This window comes from Lipophrys pholis (genome assembly GCF_963383615.2).
Source record: "Lipophrys pholis genome assembly, chromosome: 21".
Classification (NCBI taxonomy): domain Eukaryota; kingdom Metazoa; phylum Chordata; class Actinopteri; order Blenniiformes; family Blenniidae; genus Lipophrys; species Lipophrys pholis.
In genome coordinates, this window is record NC_137649.1 from 14,835,962 (window position 1) to 14,853,546 (window position 17,585).

The following is a 17,585-nucleotide window of genomic DNA, read 5'->3' on the forward strand; positions in this document are numbered from 1 at the left end:
AGGTTTTTGTTATTGTTTTTGGAGCATACAGTCTTACAATTTCATGACTTATTAGCAAATCTTCAGCAGACATGCAGAATTTGCCATAACACCTGCATTAGTGTGCATTATTTAGCCAGTTAGCATTTAGGTCCATTTTCATCACTTTTTGTTTAAAACCTTTCCTGCGTCAGTTGATATGTTCAGGTAAGTTAAATGCACCAATCGCATGCGCTGTTGTACTGACTGGGAGGAATAGTTACTTTGCCAAATCTTCAAAAATCATTACAAATGTGTTTCTTTAATGAGAAAGATAACGCATTCCTTTTTGTAAATTGTCGTCATTTTCACTAATCCTTCAAATCCTACACAAGTGACCCCAATCTCAATGAAATTATTGAATTCAATTTACAAATAATTATTTCCAGTTGAGGTTTAATGAGGTTTGAAATGTGCTTATGGGATTAAACTATTAATTGAATTTTGAACATTTGAAAATGGTTTTTGACAATTGTATTGAGCCCAGTGAGAATATCCTGATAATCTAATATCTTCTTCTTGTGCTCTATACAATAAATGCTTCATGATGTGAGTCCACACAGTGAAAGTGACGTAACTTCATCCCACCGATGTCACTGAACCATGTTTTAACCACTTGATTCCTCCTCGTCTTCCAGGTCTGCCCTTTTACAGCCGAGTGGTTGAAAACTGTGAAGAAGTGGCCCATTTTAATGAGGTCAGTATCTTTATTCCCTCCATCATACGCCACCCGATTTATACTGTGACCAATCAGTTGTTATCAGATGACAACATGCTGAATCCACCGGCTGCAGGCTTTGGTAATGGAAACTGGATCAGAGACGGAAATCCTTAATGAGAGGACACAAAATCGGTGGTGTTTTTTTTTGTCTTTTAATTAATTAAGGATTACTTGGCTTCCATTTGGAAGATTTTCAAGCACAGTTACTTCTTTAGAAACAGTGTGTTGTAAAGGATGAAGATTTTTAACATTAATTGAAAATCTGACATCAGTTCTTTCAGTGAGGGTGAACGCTGCTTTGTTTTCTTGATTTTTGTTATGTTATCTGGCATCTGGCTGTTTGATTTTTTACGGGAAAAATGGCAGGAAACAAGTGCTGAGAATTGAAAGACATTTGGCAAAGAAAGGAAATCCTGTCACTTTCCGTTTTCTACTTTGTTTTTATAGAATTTGGCAAATAAATAGCTGGTAATTTTCAAAATGGTAATGCATTCAACATCTTCAAATGCTACCTATTATTAAAGACAGGAAAAGCTCATAAATTATTCCAAATAAGCCCAAATAATATAACCCCAAAGCTCTAAAAGGAACACAAGTTATGAAACATGACCCATGTTTGCATTGAGGCCATTTTGTATCACAGGTTTGCACAAGGTTCCACATTATTCCGGCACCTGCTATTTACCAGTTCCAACAATTTGAGAAACGTGTCGCACTTGAACAATCTTCATGCGGATACTCGGATAACCTCTCATGGGTGAACCGCTGAGCCGTGACAGGATCACATCTCATCACCTCATTACCGTTTGCCTTCAGAAATCCCCCACTGGTTCTCGATTGAAAATGCCCCCTTGTCCTGCCAAGTTTCTCCTAATCGCCCTTTTCCTGTTCACTTACAGCCTATCAGAACCGTAGAGACAAGGCAGAGGTAGTGATCTCCGCCCATGCATAGTATGCTGCATTGTTGTAATTAAACGAGACAGTTACTATTATACTCCTGTACCGAGAAACACCTGGTCGCTTAAATAGCTCCTGGACCAGACCTGAAGGATTTTTCAACTTGTGAAAGAAAGTTGAAAGAACTTTTTTCCAATACCTCCCTTTAATAACTCCAGTAAATTACATTATTCTGCACAGAGGCAGAGATCACAGTATCTCTTAAACAACCCAAAGGAATTCACCTGGGCTCCTCCGGTGCTGCTCGGCCTGTCTCTTTTCACTTTGGCTGCTGTGAAATTCTGGGAAGTGTTCCCTTTGGGAATCCTGCAAGCTCCTGTGACGATGAGACACCGGCGTTATGATAGATTCAAAAGCAAAGAGTCATGTAACAGGGCAGAGTGCTGCTGCAGAAATCACACAGGGCTGAAGCAAAGGAGACAGAAGAAAGGTACCAGATGAAGTCAAGGAATGAAAGACCAAATCCAAAAAGAAAGCATCTCAAACATATACAGCACCATCCCACAGGAGCTTTTCTTTTATGTTTTTTCCTTACTGAGCTGCTGTTTTCTTTTTTTTTGCGGCAAAAGAAAACTAAAACGTTTTGCTTTGATGGGCTCCGAAGCAGAGTGCTGCTTCCTTTGCTGATAAGCAGGGCTTTTGTTTTCAGTCTAATCAGGAAAATGGCTAAATGACTGTACACATTTGGCCACTTGCACAGTTATGCACTCAGAAAAGAGAAATTATCCCTTCAGGGGGGGGAAAAAACAGTTTATGAAAAACGGTCTTGGACAAAATATAAGAAAGAAAAGCAGTCGAACAGGGAAGTGTGAGGGAATATTTACGATGATGCTGTATACTACTCCCGAGGTTAAATTACAGTAACTGGTATAGGACTGCATGGCTGCCGTTGATGCATGATGTCTTTTGACAGCCTCACCCGGTTCTCAGTCCTGCAGTGCTCGGGAGGTCGTTAGCATCACTCAGCATCAATAAAATGTTCGAGCTTCTCTTGGGAAGACTTGTGGTTCAAATATAGAATAATCCCGCGTGTAGCCTACTTGTGTTTATGTGCATGTTTATGTGCAATAGATAGAGAGAGAGAAAGAGAGAGAGAGAGATCATGGGTGTATGTTCTACACTTTGGCTGCCCAGTGACCGATTGTACATGTGGTGTTTTCACTCTGACCCCTTCAGACGCTGGAGCAAATCCTCATCACATCCTCCTCATCCTCAGCATTTGCATGGCTCAGTAAGCTCAGTCCAGCCTCTGGAGTCGAGGACCATTAGCATAGAGTTGTGTGTCTTGTTGCTTTATGCATGGACTAGCGGGATGCCTTTGAACTACCGTGTGCATAGACTGGGTGGAGAATCTGTATTCATTATTCATTCCATGGTGGGGCTTTTAGCAGGGGAACATCAGGGCTTCCCCCCACCCCGACTAGTTAGACATAACTGGAGCATAGAGAGCGCTGCATGTACTGTATGTGGCCACAGGGTTCAGATTATCGCCTGCTGATATGGCTATACTGATGCGTTTGTTTTACACACAAGATGTCGAGAAATTGGAACCTTGCAGACAACATATGATGCATTGATAGGCAAATATATTGAGAATCCATTCATCCCGAGCTTCCAGCCACTGCCCTGCTCTGTGGGATGAGCAATTTTTAATGAGACCCTTGTGATTACGTAACACTGCATTCTGAATGTAGTGACTTTTCAGGGCTTCTTTTTTTTTTTTAAGATGTTGAGTACTTACTATTCCCTTGCCTGCTTCGAGTAGAAAATAATGTGACCAACTTCTTCCTGTAAAACAACACAAATCCTCCGAGTTACACTGAATCAGCTCTCTACGAACCGTTCCAAAGAACAATCTCAAGCTCCTCTGTGAAGTTGTAGTCCATCAGTACCTCCTGTCCTTTATGTAATCCCAGACTGGCTCCATGATGTTGATATGGGGGCTCTATGTCGGCCAGACCATCTGCAGCAGATGGCTGATAGCATTGCTGAAACCAGTACTGACCAATAGAAAAAAAAAAAAGAAACAAACAGTGCTGGGCCTTGTTTCTCGACAACATCATGCCAAAACTCGATATTTTTCTCTGAGTGGACAGAAATGATGATTATTACAGCTGAAGAAAATGCTTGGCCACTCCAGTTTGTTTGCAGTATATCCAGGGTCAGATTTGTCTTGGGGAAACACAGATCCTCTTGTTGCTGTAGCCTTCCTTCTGCTGAATTATTTTAATCATAGAATGGGTTAAATATCAACTCCAGACAAAATAAAACCAGTCGTGCATTTCAAATCAAAGTAAAAAAACTACAAAAAACTGTGCCACTGGTATATCACAAGTGAAATAAAACAGTTAATTCAACTACTCAGACTACTCACATCCTTTACTTAAGTAGAAGTACAGATATATATAAAAAAGGGTAACAGTAAATGTACAAATTCAACTTCTTTACTTTGGTAGAAGTAAAAATGATTAGTTCTGAACTTAATCTTTTTCTAGAATAAACACAAAAGCAATAACAAGCTGGTTGGATTTTATATGAAACACCATGAACTCCATTTACAATTTGGTTTCATAAGGTCTTTCAGCTGCTGAAATACAAACAGGAAATGTCATATCACGTGATCACTCATAAATGTATCCCCTTCTGCTGCTTCGGTTTGAAAGAAAAGACAAGATAGTTTTAAGGTTTGAAGAAGTAGAAAGCAAAGATATTTGTCTTCAATGAAGCAACAGTAAAGAGTCCCCAGAAAACATAAATACTCAAGTAAGAAGTAATGTGCAGATCTTGTCATGTACAGTGCAGAAGTACAAGTACTTTACTTGCTACCGCTGTGGTTAAATACTCACATTTGAAGATATTGTTAATTTCAGCAGGGATCCCAGAGCAATTGAAAGAATCTGATAACATTAAATGTAATTCTTCAATTGCAACTGCTGTACCTTTTACACTTCTGTTTGTATATGTTTATTCTTGATTATTATCTAAATGTTACATTCAAGTGTTTCAATATAAACTTTAATTAGGAAATACCTAAATTTGGATTCGTCATAGTTTATTCTAAAATACGTGGACCTCATGTGGCGCAAATAAAACTAAAGAACTATGTTGCTCAGCAGATCTGCATCTCATACAGTTACATTCAGTTGCATCAGATTACAAATTGTATGCAGGTCCAAATGTCACATAAAGGTAGTTCGAGCATTTGAGCCTGATTATATAGAGAAATACCCCAAAAAAATTTAATTATCATGCAAAATACAGTAGACATGAATACAAGCACACCCCTGCCGTTGATATATGGTTTTAAATAAGTTGATATCTTGGACTTTGTTCAAGCTCCATATTCAATCTCTCCCATAGTTTTCCTCCATTACCTGTAATACCAGTTGAACAATCCACACCAATATTTATATGTGATGTAAATGAACCAACTCGCACGCCCAGTGATGGCAGGAGTGGTTTGCAAGGGTCTTAATAACTCCAGGTTATGTTTGTTTTCGGCATATAAACAGAAATTAGTGTCTATTGGGCTGCTTTCCTTTTGTTTTTATAGGGGTCACCATGGCAGGTACCTCCACCTCATGCTGTTTTTACACCACTTACCCTTCCTTCCACAAAAACTGATGCGCCACCAGCATACAAATGCAAATACCAACAGTGAAAGACTAAAATACAATCAAATATAGTCCCATGTTAGGAAAAACAACACACGGAATAAGGGAATCTTTTGTTTCTTAGAAAACTCCGCCCCGGCTGTCTATCAGATTTGGGTGGAGGTGCTCGATTGGCTGACGCTCCTGCAGTCTGGGCGGTGGACAATGTGGTGGTAGTGCTCCACTGAAAGCCTCGTCAGACTGACCAGTGCTCTGAACTCGGCGGCGTGTTGTGGCTGGTCAAAGCACAGAGGAAGTGACCGCACCGAGCTCCACTTCCAAACCACTTCCCAGATTTGACGGATAATCGTGTTTGGGAAGTAAGCGAGGTGGAAAAAAGACGTTTCTGATATATGAGAACATGCAATATCAATATCAGGGTGAGGTTTTAAACCAATATACATAACATCAGTTCATGCAATTAGGAAGCGCCACTGCTCAAAGTCCTATCTCTGATGCTTCATTTGACCAGCAGTGAAAAAGAGGCAAAGCGCCTCCAAACTAAAACCAAGCTGCAATGATGCTGGAGCTAAAAATAGTTTATGATTTTCTCCAGTTTTAAGACTTGGGGAAGCTCCAGGGAGGTGCTTTCCCTCATCTAAGTGTGTTGAATTAATGATGACCTCAGCAGAATTTCTTTCCTCGCTCGTTTAGATTTGGAGGGAAGCTAAAAGGGGAAAGAAGAGCAGCTCTGGAATAGAATCCTAAACCAGCTAAGAGTATAAACCATGCTTATGACTGTCAGTTTGTTCCATGCATTACATTGTTCATTATTTTATATCTTTGTGTATGTTTCAAGACTGATGAAGGGAAATTAGGTTCTGTGTTGCTGTCTATATACAATATATAAAGAAACATAGTGGTTTTGTTTATTTTGCCATCGCAGTCCCCTCCACTAAGGGACTACAAGTTTATTGTTGCTTGTTCTGCTTTCATTTCTTTGTTTTTGTGAATGTACTCATGTGCAGCAGCTCATAGCTCATCTGCTGTTTGGACTTTCTCTGAGGAGTTATACAGTTCCCCGATAGACATTTGCACAGAAATCAAGCAGCTCAATAAACTCCCAAATTACCCACAATAATAAAGATCCAGTTCTTCATTTTAATTGCGACACATTGTACAAACCTGTACATCCAGAACAAACCGTCTTAATGGCTTGTCTCAGGTTAGTCTACTAAGACAAGTTACAGTCAACAGTCATCTACTAGCCATCTATCTTCCATACAGTTTTTGTTTTTTCTCCAGGATGCTGGAGATCACCCCGCCTGAACCAGGGAGCTTCTCGCTTCAAGGCGAGAGCGCTAACCACGACACCACTGTGCAGTCTCTTTGGGGATTTCACGCTCTGTTAATAGCGATCAATACAAACAACAAGATTTAAAACTTAAGCACTTGTGAAAAAAAACAACAAAAAACAACAAAACAGTCCTTCATGTGGCTCAAATGACCTTTCAGGTAGTTTTCAGTTTCAAACCTTGAGGATAGAGTGTAACACAATGTCACTGTGTGGTGTGTGGACTCTTGTGGTGAATATTGAGCTGAGCTGTGAGGCGACGTTCTCTGTTTACCATTCGTTCTCACCTCGATTTCAATATACATTTTCTCTGCAGGGTGTCGGACCTCACTCTCTGTAAGAGACTGAATAACGTTAGTATGTGGTAGAGCCTCAGAATGGAGCTGCTGCTGCTCCTCCACACTGATGGGAGCCAGTTGAAGTGGTTTTGGTTCCCGGTGACCTCCCGTTGGAGTTGTACCTGGTATTCCCAGCTGGAAGAGATTTTTATCTCTCCCACGTCTCAAAACCGGGAACGTCTCTGGGAAAGAGCTACGTGACATCGTGCAGGACAGGAAACTACTTCTTTCCTCTCATATTACCACCGTGTCCATGCGGAATAGACGGGAAAGAAGATGGTTGAATGGACAATGAATTGACAGATAAATAAAAGCTATGCTGATTGTAATGATGTAACTCTGGGAGTAATTGGTTTTCTCTGTGACCAAGGAGTCCAATTACTGAATGAAGCACATGGAGACACACGTTTATTGATTGACATTCACTATGGATCATGATTGGCTGGTTAGTCCTGCAGGCGTACACCTCCCCATGTTTTTACAGCATTTGGTATTTAATGTCGGTTTCCATACATCTGTGTGTTTTTAGGCTTGCTGATTCAGAGTGAAACATAATTCAACCAGATGTCAAGTTGTGCAATAACAGGGCAATACTTTTAGTTGTTGGGGTTAAATGATTCATTGAATATTCATTTTTAATTACATCTGGAAAATGATGGCCGACTGTGTTTTCAAGTTTAGTTTAAAGAGTAATGCAAATAAATGGGCAGGGTTTTTGTTGTCATTAGTTGCAAAACAGAATGTGGAGAACTTTTCCTGGAAAATGATGCATGTGATTTGACCTAAATCGATTGTTAAAGTCACCACAATTATGAAAGGAAAATCTGGGACATATTCAGTGTGATGGGCATATATCATTAAATGTCATTATTTAAAAATATTACACCTTTTTAAATAATGTATTTCAACAGTGTTTATTAATGTAATGGTGTAACCAATTTGTACAGTAGCTTCAGAATTGTTACAGTTCCAACCTCTTACCATCAATTCGGCCTCAAAAAACAAGGAAAACAAACAAAAAAGCCCAAACTTTCAGGCTTCAAAAATTTTAATTAATAAACAACCGGTCAACATTAACTGTACTTAACTATTAGTATTACTGTAATGATGTTTAGAATAGCGTCCCTTTTCAACACAGTGCTATATAAAGGTTTTCAATATATCTATCCTGTAGAATGACCGGTAATCAGTAGTGTTCATGAAATATGGATCAGGAGAGTGAATATCATGGTGATACTTTCCATTTTGTATTGGTTGGTAATCTTTCCGCATTACCTAACTTAGTGTAGGTTGTGGGGGCTATTTCAATCCATTTCTGCTGAAAATATTAATTTACTTGCAAAGAGAATCAATGACATTTCATGTAATTGAATGTTACTCGTCACTGCAATCAATTACTCTTATTTAAACAATGTGCAAAACACAAACACTTTTCCTTTTGTTTGTCCCTCATATATTTGTACTCTAACACAATGAGGAAAATCGGCTCAGATGCATTATCGACCTCCACAAGCATCTTTTATTCAAAATGATTCATAACTTCACTTCATGCTGTTTATTTAAGAACGTTTAATTGCGGGGTGAAGCGATTTCCCAGCACAACACCCACTATTTATAACAAGCTGCAGAGCAGTTTTCTTGACAATTTACTGTCAATTATCTCTGCACCATCTGGTCAAGCAGACACCAGGGAGCAAACTTAATTTTCTAATTAAGTTACTCACATTTGTTTTTTCTTTCTTTATTTGAAGCTATCTACATTGAAAGGATATTCAAGTAGGTTGCAAAGGAAAAGAGAAATTACAGGCGCTTCAAATAAATCATGCACAACAAGCGCGTATCGCATGGAACATTTAAATTCTGATTATACTAACTAGTTTTGATGTTTTCAACATTTTCAGCAGCTGTTCCATCAACAAAACATATTGTTTGGATGTTAAAACCACTCTGGGAGGTTTAACGACAATATGCCTGCTCCGGTGGCATTTTATCCGACGCGCGCTATAAATTAGACAGAAACATTGGCGCGTGCAGAGTTTGGTGACACATGGGAAACAGGGTTCGGATGGAAATATAAACAACGATGGATAGTTGAACTGGGGAAAAAAAATAAATTGTGCTTGTGTTGGCGGTGGGGTGGGCATTTAGGCAGCGCTGTCAGTGAATTGGACAAGGTTGAGTTTCACTGCGGAACCAGCTTATCAGAGATGCTGTTTCATCCGTACTGTCAGACACACAGTGTGACCCACCAACGAGCTGTTGCAGCGCATCAAAACAAAGGCAAGGCTGCACCCTATTTAAATTAGTGCAATACACAAAACCAAGCATATGTTCTGTAAAATAAGTCGCTTCCAGTGTTTAAAGCCTAATGCAATGGACAAGACCAGTGTTTTTGCCTGGTCTCTGTATGGGCTTTGATTTCTTGACCTGTGCCAGTTGTTGAAAATATTGGAATCGATATAGAGGGAGACTGTTGGGGTGCAGAGATGAAAGCGATGGCCCTTAGGTGGTGTGGTCATGTCTACTGGAGAGAGCCAAGCTATAGGGAGAGGAGTTCTGAAGATTGAGCTGTCAGTCAAGATGGAAAGGCGGAAGGCCCGGTGAGGAGGTTCAGGGATGCATTGAAAGAGGACTCGAGGATGAATGATGTGAGGGAGAGTGAGCGAGAGTGAGAGTTCAGGAGACAGAGGGGGCGAGAAGACGACAACCTGCTGCTGCAGCTCCCTCTGGGAAAATGCAGAAAGAAAAAGGAGAAAAGAATAAGATCTATTGCCTTTATACATGTACAAGGGCTGGACTGGCATCTGTCCAATGCTCGTGTAAACACTATCAAACAAGCATAAAACCTTCGGAACAAGCATTTAAAACAACAACAGCTGATAATAAAGTGAATATGACTGATTGCACAAGCGGCAGTGATCATCCTGAGATGTTTTTTTTTATTTTTTATTTTATGCTGGTTATTGAAACAGTGCAATAATAAAAGGGTAGTAGGCATGCGATGGGGGTTGGATGAGGGTAACTGAGGCCACAGTTTACTCTCACTTTAAAACAATGTGTAATTTATCCAACGACTTATCCTGCACTTCAAGGCATTCAATATTCTACTTCTAGTAGAAATACATAAGCTTGCTTAAAACTGGCCAGATGTGTTTATTACAAATTCCACTGATAAATGTTAATCAAGCCCTTCTCTTTCAAAGTATCATTACTGGAAATACATAATGTAATAATGTGATAAAATGAAAGGGTTGGACATCTCTCACGGGGTCTGATCAGTGTAAAATTATCTGCACCCTACAGCCTTTGCAGTTTAGTTCAAGATTTGCACAAGCTTGCCGTCAACCATTGTAAAGTGATTGAAGTCGACAGATGAATGGACGAAGTTGGTTGTATTTGATTGAAACCAAAGCCACGCTGGGATAAAAGGGAAACTTTCTCCTGTTTCTCCTAACTATCAGGAACCACGTGGATTGAGTTGGTGCAAATAGGAGTGACTGGTAAAGCTTTCTATAATGAGAATCTGGCTGTTGCTGCCTCTTTCAGAAGCCTGCCTTTATCTCTTTTATCCTTGAAGAATAGATCTAAGCCTGTAAAACCTCGCTGCAGAGGGCTGCATCATCACACGAACACAACAAGTCTGCAAACTTCAATGACGTACTGTCAGCACAGAAAGACTGCTGATATTAGTAATGTACTGTATTTCACTACACCCCTCTAGAGAATGATTGTAAAAGATGGCACATACTGTTCATAATTAATCAGGCATTTTATTATTTCTTTTGTGTGTCCATGGCAACAATCATGAGATGTCAAAGAATGGCGATCAGAGGGAAACTGAGGACGACCCGATCGTCCATCTGTTCGCCGCAATGCTACAGCGTGAGATCACAGCAGTATAGCGTCTCCTCATTTCAGCATTTAGCCTCTCTGATAGTTCAATGTGGCCTCAGGACTCAGGACTTTTAATGAGACGTCTCGCTCCAGCAATTAGGCGTCAAACCACATGTAAGGTTAAAGGTGGAGCGGTACCAAGAAAAGCGTGGACAGGAAATGGAAAGGAGGAAGATCTTCAATGAGATCAAAGCTATTTTACTTTTCTTTTATATTAGTGCAGAGATGGCTGCTTGCCAATCGCTGTTGGACACTTTTCTTTTAATCCTTACAATCGGTGATACATTTTGATAAAGCAAGTCGAGCTGAATGCTGCAGTCGATGCAATGCAGCAGTTTTACGTCACGATGACTGTCGGAAAGTTTGAAGTCCGATCAATACGGAGCTCCGACTCTCCACAACAGAACAAAAGTTCAGCACATTAGATTCATTGTTGGTGGCGTCCTTTGTAGTTTTACATATCCTGAGGGGTTTTCACCCATTCTGGCTGAAGCATGTCAAACTGTTTGTTCTAAAAATAGACTCTCTTTTTTTTTTTTTCTCAGCAGCAAATGATTTGACTTGAGGAGAAAAAGCACAGGTGCGATTAATAATCTCATTTATGGCTGGATTCCATTTAGCTGAGGCAGCTTCGGGGCCGAGCCGTATTGCAGCTGTTCATTCATTATCTCAACTCGCCAAAACACAATATTGTCCTTTTTTGGGGGGGGGGGGGGGTTCTTCCTTGTTCTTGTCCTGCAGCCTTCCCATTTGAGGAGTTGTTGAATGAAAAATATGCATATCAAACCCTGTCAGCTGTGACAGGATCATTGTGAAGGAGTGATGGAATTTGAACAAGTTACCTCAGGAAGAAGAGAAGTGTTAGTAGGTGAGGAAAAAAAAAACCAAGTGGTTGATTTGAGTAACAGTTTAATATTTCCCTCTAAACTTTCCTCAATTTAATTATTGAGAAGAAATCCTGTCTAAAAATTCAATATGAAGAGACTTATTTTGGATTAACCATAGTTAACCTTTATCCTTTATCATGTTTTCGCTCAATGAGGACCAATGTGAACTATAAACTAAACTTAGACATAATACCGTTAAAAAAGGAGAAGGAAATTTTAAGTAAATGGTACAGAATTATTATCGCTTTAAAATAAAACAACAGCCAGTAAATTTGTATTGCAAACCACCATACCTTCATACTTACTCCTATTGTATGAAAGTATTTGTACTCTGTTACTTTCCCTCTCTCTGTATTACCTGTAAAATGAATGTTTGTGTTGATAATCAGATGGCAAGAAAGCTTCGAAACAAAAAATGGAAAAATCAATAAAATAAAAAAAATTAAAAAAAGGTTATTTGACACCTGCGCTCAACGTCTTCTGTGTTGGGCACATGATATTTTCTTCTCCAAGGGGCAAAGTGCCAATGTGTATTTATTCAAGACACAAACCCCTTCTGGCATCTGTATGACAGGAACAAATTCAGCATTAGAAAATATATCTATAACATTTGTTTTGGTTCATGAAATGTCAGTTTGATGAATATCAGAAAAGACATGAACTCAAAAGAATTGTTGAAAGTCAGAAAGTTTGGGCCTTATAGGTCTGCTGATGAGGGTTTACCATCAACAATGAAATATATACCAATATATTTGTAGGAAAGCATACAAATAGTTTCAGTTTTGTCAGATTTGTGTTGTTATAACGTCAAATGCTCCATCAGCTTCATCCACTTCCATTTGTTGCACAAAGGTCATATCACACAAGAAAATGACCTATTATTGGAGGTCTAAGATGAACAATCGCTGACAGCTCAGTCTGTCTTCATTTTGTTGGTCTGCTATATCCAGTTTTAAACTAAAATTAAAACCCGTTGCTCTCAGCAGCAACATACTTTGTTACCTTTAGGAAATCTTGTCGCTTCAAAACATCCCAACAGTATCTTTACAGGCCGTGCTGGTCCACAAGCATTATAGTCACCCCATAAAGGTTTTATTGGGGTCGCCATGGCAACACAGACCAAAACACATAATTGCACCCATGCAGTGGGCTGGAACCATGGCGTGTAAATGTGTTTAAAATTTAACTCCATGTTGCTCAGAGACTGAGAAATTAAAATTGAATATTGAGCGAAGTCCCTGCTATCACATAATCATCTCATTTATTTATGTCTAACTTGTTGAATAAATAAAAAGACTTGAATAAACAACATTGCAAGCTACCTGGCCAGAAGAAGCAGAAAAATCACTTTGTATGTATTTTTTGCTGTCCATAAAATAAATATTAAAGTATGTCTTGCGGGTAGAGCTGTATTTTTGGATTGATGTATTTTTCCTGTATTGCTGCAGTGTGGGACTTTCTGTACATTCAGACTAAACCTTTCCAGTGTCTCACCTTAATGGATTTCCTGCTCTGAATTCATTCTCCTCCAAAGTCTCTGTATTTAGACCGTTGTAGGCGTTTCATGGTGGGTGTGAGAGTTTTCCAGAAGAATATAATTAGTTTACTTTTCTTTCCTTTAGTTCACATGTGAGTCTACATCCGAGAACTGAGACATCTGTTTGCTTCTTTACTGCCTCGTATTAAAAATGTAACCTCTCCTATGTTGCTGCCCAATGACTCTGGTGTAAAATAAACAAAACATAATCTTCTTGCAGTGTTTATAATTTCAGCTCAAGTCTGCGTTAAGCATTGGTTTGTGCATATTAGTCGTCATTTCCCCAATAAAATGTGTGTGCTATCAACTGTGCGACATTAACCCCATGCTGCCTCCCTCTCCCTTCTCTCTCGCTCCTGTTCCAATACACTGGAGGAGATTGAGTAGTAAATGAGATGTGGTACAGAGGAATTAGCCATAATCTCAGCCAAGGACCAACACTCTGGAAGGTGTTTGCAGCGCCGGGGTGATGTGCTTGGAAATAAGAGGCATCAGGATCGGCCTCAGCAGGATGGAGTGTCTGTGGAGAGGAACCACAGATTTTAGACTGATGGCTCAATGCGACACACACACACACACATACACAGCCGAAAACCTTGAAAAGCACGTCTTACAGTAGCAGGTTGAAACCCCGGGGATCCGGTAATGGCACAGTCCTGATGGAGCTTCACTCTGACAGCCTGCAGTGTTTTCCTGAATGAGAGGCCAATATCAGCAGGGGGTGAATGAGCTTTAAATCACCTGCACTACATTTCTTCCTCTGCTCTGGTTGAGTCTCTTTCCTGTGATGCTGTGAAGAGGGTTCAGAGGGGATTTTGTAAATATGAAACATGTGAATCCATCATGTTTCTAACCTCTAAAGTGAACTCTTATGTTTCCCCCTTAACTTTCTAGTCTTATTCTAGTTAATGTGGGAGTGCAAAGTAGTGCATCACAGTTTGCTCCTATGGTAGTGCTTGTAATGGGACTTCTGAACAAGAATTGCCTTTGTGCCTTTAGCACATCTGTCATACTTCCCTTATTAGGTTAATTACTGAATAATTTAGACTTTGCAAATCCGAATCTAGTCCCCAGAGTATGCAGCTTAATTGATATGAATAACTCCCTCCTCCAATGTAAAGCCAGCAGGGTGAAATGTGGAGGGAGCGTTTTTTGGGGGATATTTTCCTGTTCAGGTTCGCTTTAATTAGAATTTTAATAGCTGAATAGAGGTGTTCGAGCATGTTTCTGAAATTTGTCAAGGCCGAGAATATTTCCAGAAATGCTGTTACTGAAATTTCCTCTGTTATATAATTCATTAAACAACAGGGAAACTAAAGAAAACCTCAGTATATGGTATAAGTCCATTGCTAAAGCTTTAGTTTACTGTGCATGTCCATTTCATAATAGATGAGATATTGGCATCATAAGGTAACATCAGACATCATTAATACATGAAAACACTTCACTGTATAATGTATATCGGTTTTGGTTCATTAAACCATGTTTCACATATTTCCCACCAGTCACTGCTTAACTTATGAATCCCTAAAACATATATACAAATATTTTCATCCTGTACTTTGTTAGCCTTGGTAACAAAGTCTTATTGGCTGTATCTCATGTCAAGCAAACTTTGCATGCTTTTTATTTAATAAAAAAAAAAAAAAAAAAAAGAAAACACCATCTCACAGCTCTACAAATCTGAACTGCCTGAACATTTATAGACTCCCGAATTTATCAATAAACCTCAGCAATGACATAATTACCCTTATAAATATAAAGTAATTACAGTATGCAACAGAATCTGTGGTGTTATTCCCTTTGGTTGACACAATGTGTTACAACAGACTGTGAAATCCCATAAGTTATATTACAGCTTCAGATCATAAAGTTGGATCTTATTGGTTTTTCAGTGTTCAAAGAAAGAGGAGACTGAATTATATGGATTGTGTGTCGCTGAGTCTTATGTTTGAGTTGCATTGCATTGCATTTCTTTCTTTATTAAAGTGAAGGACGACAGAGTGCAGTCATAGGATGCTATGGTTTGCTGATTACAGGCTACGGATCGTTCACAAAAAAACAGCAATGAATTGACTCTTTTCAAAAGGAGGTTCCTACTATTTTCAGAAAATTGCTATTAATTGTTGCCAAAAACATTGAAGAGTGACCGACTGGACCATTTTGGGGTACAACGTGGTATTGCACGGTCGATCATTTTATCCACACGAATCATTCAATATTAAGTTTTTCCTTGTACTTTTTATTGTTTATTTTTTTGTTTCTAACTTTTTCTTAATGTACCCTAAAACAAAGAAGGTAATCAATATGCTTAGTGCTATATAACTTGGATATGTCTCTGGTAATAAATAAAACATTCACACATTTTCATTCCCTTCTAAACAGGATGTTTTAAACTCAGGGGTGCTGCAGAAAAAGACGTATGCAGACAGGGGGCTTAGAATACACTGCAAAATTGTGATTAAGTTTCAAGATGAAAAACAAAAAGGCATAGGAATGCAAATGTCAAATATAATCTGCTATAAATATTTAACACTGTGATTTGTTTTCTTGCAGAGTTAGATGAGAAAAGAGATGCCACTGTCATGTCTGATAAGTGCAACTTCTGTACACGTTTAAAGAATGCAGAGTTCTCGCAGAGAACTCATAACTTAATAACAGTACAGTTTAAAAGAAAATACATTTAATTAAAAAGACTATGAGATATTGAGATCTTTGAGTGGTGGACTATTGATCTTTTAAAAAAAAGCATTTAAAGGCAGTGTCATTAAACCTCATCTATTTTCCACATTTGTGCCTCTTGAGAACACATTTATTCGATACTAACTGTTATTAATAGACACATTCTGGCTATCTCTTGACCCATCGTATATTCTCTGTTTCAGATGTTTCGGTGGCCCATTGCCAGCAGGCTGGATGGAAACGAGATGCTGGAGATTCAAGTGTTCAATTACAGCAAAGTGTTTTCCAACAGGTAACAGGTCTTGTCCGAGCTTGAAAACGTCCCACAAATAACGTTTCAGATTAAACTGTTTCTACCTTCAGCATCCTTCCTGTCACATCCTGTAGCCAATTCAGTGGCTCAGTGTGTTTCTCAGCTGGAGGCGAATGAGCCCAAATTCCCTCAAAGCTCAAACTTAAATGGGCTCAATTGCCTGTGAAACAGCCTGAAAACCACAGAGCCACCCATAAGTGAGTTTCACCTAAGTAAGAAGGTCTGGAGGCAATGAAAACCCTAGTGGTTACTTCACACCCTCCAATCCAACAAAACATGAGAAACACACAGGTACTTGTGTTTAGGCTGCTCTGTTACCTCGTTTGTACAGTTTAAAAATGATTCATATTCAGCCATCCCCACCCCAGTGGTGACGGCGACCATGCAAGATGCTCACACGTCATTTGGCGCAAGTTCAGGCACCTACCTGAAGACACATCCACACAGAATTGCACCTCAAGCCAAAAGGTTTGAAGAAAATCTGCTCTACCAACTGAGCCATGGCTGCAGTTTTCTCCCTGTTTTTTTTTTTCTCTTGATGTCCATAACACCAGAAAAAGTGTGTTGCATTCAGAAAACCCCCTAACCTAACACATGTGCAGTGCAGGCTATTCCGAGCGTAAGCGTGTGAAATCTTTCCACTCACCTCATCTGAATTTATTATTTCCACAACTGGTTGCCTGATGGATGTGTTCCACATGCAGGTAATTGTCCCGACCTGGGAAACTTTACATCGCCCACACTATCATCAGAATCTAGGGACAATGTGTTTGTGAGTCCTGATTATGTACGACCGTCTTCATGACATTTCTGTGGGACCTCACCATACCCGTCATGTGCTATTTTACTTGTGTGTGATCATGTGTTATGTAATAAGTGACACATATCTTATCTCATTATAATGACAACTGAGAGCAAACAGCTGGGTGACAGGTGTGCCGACAGGCGTTGTACCCACTCTACATCAAAGTGACTCCTAACTGTCATAAACACTTCTGTAGCGCCGTACTGTGGACGACCAGAAGTGAAAATGACAAGAAGACGATATTAAAGCCACACATGACCGCGTATGGGGGACCGTACGATTCTAACATCAGTTTGGAAATGCCCTGATAATGAGTTTCTGTTCAGGATTCAGTCAGGCACTGAGATGGGATAAGTGGCTCCTTTTGGTGGAATCAGATGTTGCTTCCCAACTAACCATCTAGGATTTACTTCTTATTTATCATATTCATGTCAAGGTATCCAACAACTAGTATATTTTAAAGTTATTGTGATATGAAGTCCTAAA

General features: G+C 39.4%; 1 protein-coding gene across 1 annotated transcript in view; it reads left to right on the top strand.

The window, feature by feature from the left end:
* otofa (otoferlin a) overlaps positions 1–17,585 on the top strand; it is a gene marked incomplete at its 5' end in the record, with an annotated part of 77,761 nt that overhangs the window by 6,277 nt on the left and 53,899 nt on the right. Inside the window, 2 exons of the mRNA XM_080490309.1 lie at positions 657–715; positions 16,185–16,273. Coding sequence (XP_080346435.1) covers positions 657–715; positions 16,185–16,273 — 148 coding nt within the window. The remainder of the gene's footprint in view (positions 1–656; positions 716–16,184; positions 16,274–17,585) is intronic.